General features: G+C 37.2%; 1 protein-coding gene across 1 annotated transcript; it reads right to left on the bottom strand.

Moving 5' to 3' along the window:
• Positions 1–5,647: 5,647 nt before the first annotated feature.
• On the bottom strand, positions 5,648–9,498 carry LOC126334531 (histone H3.3A). Its single transcript, XM_049996888.1, has 4 exons — positions 9,393–9,498; positions 9,015–9,148; positions 8,006–8,159; positions 5,648–6,357 (listed from the first exon to the last, which is right to left on the bottom strand). Exons 2-4 carry the CDS (start codon positions 9,140–9,142, stop codon positions 6,229–6,231), a joined length of 411 nt encoding a protein of 136 aa, XP_049852845.1. The 5' UTR covers positions 9,143–9,148; positions 9,393–9,498; the 3' UTR covers positions 5,648–6,228.
• Between the last annotated feature and the right edge of the window lie 57 nt (positions 9,499–9,555).

Here is a 9,555-nt window from a genome sequence, read left to right as displayed (position 1 = left end):
CTCAAACAGTGTGAATAATAGCTGTTTGATGATATTCATCTTCAGATTCTTCAAAAGCCTTTGGACAGATATGAATGTAAACATTCTTAGTGTTGGACATTTACAGGGATCACGTTCTGTTAAGACTTTTTCCACATACACGCATTCTTGTTTTTTATCCCAGCGTATTTTCAAGGGCGTGTTTAAGACATCATTGCATCTTCAGCCAATTCATCTCAATAACTCGTAGCAGTTGTCATGTGATTGATCAACACACTTGAACTTGTAAGCTGCATCTACCAGCTCTCAGGAAGTACATGTAAAATTTGAGGTAACTTAATGTGACAGTGTACTATTCACAGTGTATTGTCTTCCAGGGGATTACTGTTTGATTCTGGGAGCTCAGTACCTACGTAATCTATAAAACTTGGGTGTGTTTCAGGTTATCAGCAGTTCAGCAACTCGCACAGTACTCATCTCATCATAACTCAAGCAGAAATCCAGGAGACCACCCAATAAAATACACGTCAAGTGAAGCAGCAGCGTGGAAAGCAGTCCAGGCTAGGGGAGGAGAGGAAGATGATAGACCATGGTATCAAGGCATAGTCATTTCAGCAAGTTTGGGAATTTTCCTCATATACTTCTGCATCCTAAGAGAGGAAAATGACATGGATGAAGAACTTGGAAAGTCTTTGTATGATCGTATACCAGGCCTAGAGGAACAGCAACTCAATGTAACACTAAAATACTACAAGGAAAGAGGAATGGATACAAGAGAGATTGAAACCAGACTAAACCAGCTGAAGAATCAAGTGGATTCACATGATGAATAGATAGCACTTCCAATACAAATGGATTTCTGCAGTATTAAGGAACATGTTTTTCTGTGAATTGTTGCTTGTTTTTGGTGGTGCTGCTGTAATTCATTACCTAGAGACAATTTTGTACGTCATTGACTGCAACAATGGTATACTTCGCAGATGCATGAAGACTCGTATTCAAACATGTAATGGTTTTAAGCAGTCGAAAGACCAATATTGTATGGAAAGCTAACTTGACCCTAACTTTTTTGCCAGAAAAGACTGCACCTGTGTAATGCTGAACGAATTGACTGCCATGAGGCCACTGGCAGTGCAGCCCGAAATGGCTGCTGGCAGCCACACAGCAGTCATTGTGTTAATTAATTGTGACAAGTTTTCTGATAGTATGAAATAGGACAGGAAAATATAATAGCAATGCACCTGGAGAAACAGCCACTGTAGAAAAATGACATGAGAAGAATGAGTTCCACAAAATATGGAAGACAAGCAGAAATGCAAATTTTAATCATGAGGAATGCGGCTGGTTAATATAAAATAGATTTTTTTTCTGAATTCAAAGTTCTTGAAAGGCACACAATAGCAATGTAATGAAACCAAATGTCATACATTCTTTAAGATAAAATATGATCTACTTATGCAGTAATAGAATAATAATTGCAGTGTGCTGATGATTAAGGTCAAACACGTTTCACATATTACCTTTCTGTAAAGTGCACCTCAATTACAGCAACTGTTGAGTATGTAGGTGCAGCGCCACAAATGTTCCAACCTTCAAGATGTCACTGTGGCTATGCGCGTGTAAGTCACATTTCAATAGTAATAAACATAACTTGGAAAACTTGTTACCTTGTGCTACAAGCATCATTACCCATAGCTGGGTAATTGGATTGAGAAGAATTTCACCAATAAATAAAATATCAAACAAAATTGGCTTTCAGTCTCATTGTATGTTTGACACCCCACAGTTCCAGAATCATTATAATCACCAGCTCAAAATTAAAGAGGGAATCTTGGCGTACTGTTTGGATATCGCTCTGCATACCCACAGTTCAATTTGCTAGGTACCTCTAATTACAAATGTTATTTCACACTGCAGAAAAACTTATGCTTTTCTTAGGTTACCTAGCGACAAATATATTGGATGTCACAGCACAGATTTTTACGAGCCATTCTCATTTTGAGACAGGTTCCACAAAACAAGCACATAGCATTTACATCTTTAACATGACTGCAAACTAATGAAACTCTGAACAAGTTCAATTTGGCTTTAGACACCCACAGCCTGGCACTGGTTACCATATTTGAATCGTGAATTTGCAGAGCGACTTAAGTCCCTAGAGGTACTCTTTCAGAAGCAACCAAAACCTGTCATCTTACTGAAGCAAATATTGCACTAAATTATTGCATTATGTTACATACATCGAAACTACATAAGACTCAATACACAAATATCTAGTATTCCTTAATGTTAAAATCTCGGTTTAAAAAAGGACTTTTAAGTAGTTCTTCAAATTAACTGCAGTTTTGCTTCTTATGCAATAAAATTTTGGCATATAAACAATGTATTTTCTTTATTGAAAAACATTCAGAATACAATGGAACAGTAAATCATCCAGGGAAATATACATACAGGACAAAATGAAATTGCAATTTCCATTTGTCTTTGTTTCCCAAGCTGCAATTTTCTCATAAAATGCTTTGGATTCATTAGTCAGGAATTTTGCATATACCTTTTAATTTCATTGATTGGACACACCATTTGGATAAGCACCCATAAAAGTTGAAACAGTGAATGACACCTTTTTATCTCTAGGAATGTCCTTAACAGATATCTATGGAATTGGCATTTTTGTAATATGTGGCCACCATTTGATGTAATCATAAACAACCTCACTTTCAACGATTGTAACAATTTGCTTTAGCACAAGAGCTGACTTGACACACGTCCTTCATTGTGCAGAGTCTGTACACAGTTGTCTTTTCACTACTGTGAAGTCCCTATCATTTGGCAGAAAGTGTGATAGGGAAAAGTAGTCATGTTAAAAAAGGAGCACTTATAGCCATGTGGTGAGAGTGGTGTTCGTGTTCTGGCCTGGACAGCTGTCACAAAACAACCACAATTCTTTAACACAGGTATTGAAATAATGGAGAAAACTGCATACCTCATTTGGACTTCTCTCAGCTTGCCCCTCATTGTAGATATAGCATACTGAATTAGTTTTCATGTTATGCACGCAGAAAACTGGAATTGTCAGTTGACGATAATACATGTCCTGAACTGCTATCTGAGGTAAGCATAAATTTCACATGTAGTCAACTGTTAAAGCAAGAAAATCCTCTGTGCGTAACTTGGTTGCATCTTCTAGTGTTTTGTATAACTTTTTGCTGCAGCTACACGTTTAGCACAATCATTAAGTGCAATGCTTTTCACTTTAACATTCAGTTCTCCACACCTAATGCATGTGTCTACACTGGGCCTACCAAATCTCAAACATAAATGGTTATTGAAATATCTGTGATAATAATGGAAAGACATTATCAGGATATTTGACAAGAAACACTTCATGTGTAGCTTACACTGTTTAAGTAGAAAATGTTTTTCCATACAGGGTTTGCTTAGTTGGAAATGACGCAATATGTCCATGAATAGAAGCAAGTGTATCAGCCGTTTTTGCGTTCCTAGTTTTTTCCATGCTGGTCTTTAGGAGACTTGCCAAGAAGCAGCAACCTGCACTATCTTCACCCTGGGTTCAGAAACACAAACACTGAGGTAGGGTTTCTTATTTTAACACCTCTGCTTGTGAATCTGTAACATAATACTGCTCTAGTACGAGACTCGTCTTTCCTTCCTCTTCATCTTTTTATGGCAATACTTTCAGTTTGTCCCTGTAAGAACACCTTTTTTGTCCTTAGTGTCAAAATCAATCATGCAATTAACTGCTTCTAACAATGCATTATAGGAAATCAAGTTGAGACAGTTTCCTGCATCTGAAATATGACAATTTTTATAAACAAGAGTCTGCAATACTAGTAATTACCAGTCACAGTAAGTTACAATAATATTGTGAAATACAAGACAACACTACAGCCAAGTATATAATGGAAAACTGGGATATGTTCACTTACAAATTGATTGCAAGGCCAGCAAATACACATGGTTGTACACATACTCCACTTTTTTCAATAGGCTCATATCTTCCTGTGTTCTGGGTCATTGATGTTGGCACTACTAATTTCTGCTGAACAATTCATTTCAAGAAAACTGATCTGGACAAATTAGGAACCCAATGCCATGAAGCTACCACCTATTGCTGGACACCTGCCTATAATAAAAAGTCTTGACATTGGTAACAAGACTTAAAGCAAGTGCAATTATAGGGTGTAATGTTAAACATAGTCCAAACCAGCCTTACCCCCAAATTCTCTTAGCAATTAAGCCCATGAAAATGTCTGAACTTTAAGTTTTTCGAACAAAACTGACAAGGTTGGGAAAACTGCTAATCCCACATACACATGCCAGTAAAGTTCACTATATACCTTTAGAAATAAGGACTACATAAATTGCATTTAATGCTTTTGACCAACTTTAATTAAAGCCTACAATATGAGAAAGTGCTCTTGTAGGATAGCACTTATCCACCAAAACCTTCCCTTCAATGAGTCATTCTATAAAAAACTCAAAAGAGGATTAGAAGTAAAGATTTTGTAAACTATCCAGTTACTCAACACTACAGGCATAACAACCTATGCCCATGCCAAACCAGGCTGCAGTATTAATCTTACATTATGTAAATTCAGCAATATGTATACTAAGTATACCCACCTCTGAAGATAACTTCTCTACATTTCTATTCCTGGATCTGAAGGAACACTTACTGCCATCTCAAAATTTTGTCTTGGAAAAAACACTTGCTGCTGGTCATGTGCAGTGCTTAATCATTGCCATTCCCCCCCCCCCCCCCCCAAAGTCAATTCAGCTTGGTCAATACAACCATCTGATTTTTAACCACTCTGAATCTTAAGCTGTGAAACTGCTTCACTCCCTTGAAAACCAACACCCCAAACAATTTCAGGACAGACATGCTTTGTCTTATGTATAGTGATGTTTCACCACCAGGCCATGAGAGTTGTGGCTGCTGGCAGCCTCATGTTAAAACCTTTTCCCAAAGGGTAAACATGCTATTTAAGCCTACACTGCTATTGATTTTAAAGCACAAGCAGCAAACCTTTTGAAGTACTTTTAATCATTTGCTAACCAGTTCTCCCACCAAATTGCATCACATTAATCTTTTTGAGAGCTCCATTCTGATAAGTGTTAACCTTGTTTCCTAAATCAATTCCATTGCAGTTTATTGCTTTGGGTTTGCTTCTTAGAGAAGCAGCATCACACTAACAATTTACTTCATTTTTATAAATTCAGCCTACCAATATTTTGAGTTTAAATGTGTGGACTGTCCAAGTAGCCAGACATTTATAAACCCTTTAACCCACAGTTTTTAAACGTATACACTTCAGTTACTCAAGCATGAGGACTATTCCCAAGTTCTACAATTTAGCTTTTATTTCACTTATATCCACACATGAAGTACGTATAAAGTACACTAAATTCAATACAAGCATTCTGTGAATGCTTGTGAAATTAACCCCCATGCATTCTTATCAAGCACAATAGGAATATTTTATAGTACTTATTGGAGAATGTATTTTGTTCAATAAATAGCAACATGTTGTACATTGTCTAACAAAAGCAGACCATCATCATGTTAGATTGTTATCCACTTTATCAGATTATATTTTGAAAAATAATTTTTGTTTAAGTACCAACTGTCATGTCAATAAAACAAGAATTCAGTACATACTAATGCTTTATTCCAAACTGCTGAAAAATAAGCCAAACTGTCAACATGTAAACCACATACTATTTTGGAGAAAAATATGAAAGTAAAAAGATCATAAAGATTCAAAATACATATGCATATACTCGAGCTCAGACAAACTCCTCGTCTACATCTAGTTAGATCTCCACAAGACCATAAGAACTACAAGAAAAACTTAAATGCCTTAATTCTAACATCTACTACACAAGTCACAGTTTAGACCACAAACTACACAATGTCACTTAAATAGAACTACACACAAATTGTGCTTTAACAATTAGTGAAATTACATGTTCTAGAGAACTTGTATGCACTTCAGCAAGACCATTTTACAAAACACCCTAAATGGACACAAAATATAGTGGCTTCTTCACTTGCAGCAATACATTAACTTCAGCCACTACAGCTTTAAATGAAGTGCACAGTAAAATGTCTTCAAACTTGGCAGTGTTATAAGGGTTTATGTTCAACATTAGGACAGTCAAAACCAGCTGGTAATGTAATTTGCCAGGGTTGGAATGTGGCACTTCCACAATGCCATCATGCTTCATTTAAGCACGTTCACCACGGATGCGCCGAGCAAGCTGAATATCTTTAGGCATAATGGTCACACGTTTTGCATGGATGGCACAAAGGTTTGTATCTTCAAAGAGACCCACCAGGTAGGCTTCACTTGCTTCCTGTAAAGAGATTAAAGTATGTTTATGTCCCTCATGTTTACATTTTACAACAAATTAAAGCAACTCCAATTTTAATAATTGTATACAAGTTACAACCAGACTGCCATCTTATTGCTACTGATAACACATTCAAAAATTGGCTGTACCACTTCAACACAATCAAAATTCCCTCAGTTCCCCAACTTGGCAATACTTTGTTAAAGTCTAACTTAAGCGAAGCCATCTTACATCATATCCACTTTGAACAAAAATGCAATATTTATGAAAATTAACGTAAGATGCAGAGTAGTTACAGTTCACTGCAGTATGACTGGCTGTGATTGTGTTCATGACATTCCATAGCCCTTCATGTATGAAACACTCACTTGCCCATTGTAGGAAAGTGATTCCTCGACATTTACTTCACAACAGCACTTGCACCAAGAGAACAGGTTGAATGTGACGAGCAGTTTCGGCACAGCCCCAAAATATTTTGCATAACACTGAACTATTTGTCAAGCTTGCTCAGTAGTACTCCAATATTACTGTATATTGCACTAACACTTGTGGCCACACACAACCCAACCAAGATTGTGTGTCATCTCATCTTTATATGAAGTATTACACTACTTATGATTTTATCTAGTCACCAGAATGAAATGTTCAAATTAATATCATGGAAACCATAACAGCATCATGGAAAATTAATGACACATGGGATTTGTGGAAAGCTTAATCATTCTTGAGACTTGCCTTTCAGAAAACACTACATATCCTTTTCTAATGTAACCTTTACATGTCACTTCCAACTCACTGGTTTTCGTTTATCTACAATGCCACCTACACAGCCTCCACATCTGTTGAATCAATCTTACCTTGCACGAAATGTTTCGTTTTCCCTATCTAATCCAGTATACAAAATGAAGAAACTACAATAAAAAGCAAAGCAAATACCCAACATGTGACGAGTACAAATAGGTACCACTTGATCACACAGACTAATCACTAGCAGGTTCTTCTAATTCAAGATAATTCGAATTGTTCCAACAATAACATTGCTAGTCAATATACTTATTGCCCTTGTCACTAGCAAAAAGACATTCTCTCTCTCTCTCTCTCTCTCTCTCTCTCTCTCTCTCTCTCTCTCTCTCTCTCTCACACACACACACACACACACACACACACACACACACACAGCTACCAAATTTCTAGACACTTCCAAAACCCATGTCCAGTTCATATGACAGGCAAGTGGGTGATCTCAATGCTGAAATATAGACTGAGGAATATTACAGCTGATTCATCACTTTTTCATTAATTCCAAAAGTCAATCATTCTTATCAGTGAACTCAAAAAAACACTATTGCAATTACAATTTGTAACAGGATTGCAATCAACATTGTGACAAGACAAATACACCCACAACCTAAGAGGGACAACTCGAGAAAGCATTTCTACATTACATTTAACAGAATGCCTGCAGATAGAGCATAAGCCTAACTTATTTACCAATCGTCCGAGTAAACCTAGTTAAAATTACGAAAATTTTAAAAGTCTATGTTGAACACAGATTAACATAATTGATTCACACGAGAGGCAATTTACAAATCTGTATTTCAACTTCCAAAGCAAATACTAGACAATCACAGCTGGCACCAACAATGCCTACCTGAAGAGCTCCAATTGCAGCGCTCTGAAAGCGCAAGTCCGTCTTGAAATCCTGAGCAATTTCTCTCACCAAACGCTGGAATGGCAATTTGCGGATCAGCAACTCAGTTGACTTCTGGTAACGTCTGATTTCTCGCAATGCCACAGTTCCAGGCCTGCGAAAAACATTGTCTACTATACTAAAAGTAGAGACACCACGCAGTTTTATCATAGCAACACATGTATTCGATACTAGCGAATGAGTATTGAAGACTAACATACTTCTAGAAATTACTCCATACATTAAAAGCACTTAGTTGTAATCAAATGTCTAAAAGAAAAACATGGACGATCTCCCGCCAAAAACCACCTCTACAACCTGTCACGAACCGATCTCTTCCGTCGTATGAAAGGAGCAGGGACTGTTTCATATGCAGCAAATAGGACCTTAGAAGCACTTTTAGATTCTAAATACGGAGATGTCAACTGTACTGTCAAAATGAGTAGTTCTTCGAACGACGGTGAACAAAAATTTCTAGGAATGATTTCGTCATTTACAACATGGCATCCTACAAAATCAAAGGTGCACCCACAAAATGGCCGACTATGAACAATACAATTCTCAAGAAACAGAACTATTTAAAAAGATGTGAACCCAAGCAAACAACCACAAATGTCAATGTGACGTCTGACTTAAGTTTTACGTAAAATTCCTACAGCCCAATAAATTGAAGTTTCATATACACTACGTTCAGCACAAAGCTCAATTCGCGTCTAATTGCAAATACGACTCCATACCCAAGTGTCAGAACGAGACGAATAAACACCAAAAAACGTAACCGTGACCATTCCTTTGCAGTTCCATATTACTTTATCAAACAAAAGTAAAACGAGTGTTAATGATGCTATAGCCCCCACACCCCTTAACACCAACTCGCGCAACAACTGTACTGTCACATTCTAGAACACTCCCACATCCTCATTGCACTTGCACAAGTGGAAATTGAAATTTTATGATCTGTATCACATACCTGTAACGATGAGGTTTCTTCACACCTCCAGTAGAAGGTGCACTTTTACGAGCTGCTTTTGTCGCCAACTGCTTCCTTGGCGCTTTTCCACCAGTAGACTTACGCGCGGTTTGCTTCGTACGTGCCATTTTCTACTGTAAAATTTTTTTTATCACATTAATGCTATTAACAAGCCAACTGTGAATTCCATTTAATACGGAAAAACGAATTATGTCGCAAAATGGAAAACAATGGCGTCAGTTGATAAATAATACAAGTTGTACATACATCACGATTCCACACTATTCAAATAGTATAAGCACTACCAATGTCCAGATCCACTTTAGATAACGTGAAAAACGCCAAGAATTGAAAACTACACACAATATTGTGTCATACCTATTATCGCAACACCAGCACCAATATCCAACACTCACGACAAACGAACACACACTACTTACTCAGCAAGACTAACCGACGCTATGGGAACGATGACGTCTTATTGGATAGCGTCATCTCGAGGTCTGTTCGCTATTGGTCAAAATAAGGCACATCGTCATTG

Source organism: Schistocerca gregaria, chromosome 2 (assembly GCF_023897955.1).
Source record: "Schistocerca gregaria isolate iqSchGreg1 chromosome 2, iqSchGreg1.2, whole genome shotgun sequence".
Taxonomy (NCBI): domain Eukaryota; kingdom Metazoa; phylum Arthropoda; class Insecta; order Orthoptera; family Acrididae; genus Schistocerca; species Schistocerca gregaria.
Note: the sequence above shows the minus strand (reverse complement) of the source record. Positions and strands in the feature narration are given on the sequence as shown.

What these genes read in the sequence shown, in the direction of transcription:
- LOC126334531 (XM_049996888.1), bottom strand. Translation starts at nt 9,142, where the DNA reads ATGGCACGTACGAAGCAAACCGCGCGTAAGTCTACTGGTGGAAAAGCG. An exon ending in AAGAAACCTCATCGTTACAG is followed by an intron (nt 8,160 to 9,014) that starts GTATGTGATACA and finishes TGTTTTTCGCAG; the next exon opens with GCCTGGAACTGTGGCATTGC. An exon ending in CTGCAATTGGAGCTCTTCAG is followed by an intron (nt 6,358 to 8,005) that starts GTAGGCATTGTT and finishes ATCTCTTTACAG; the next exon opens with GAAGCAAGTGAAGCCTACCT.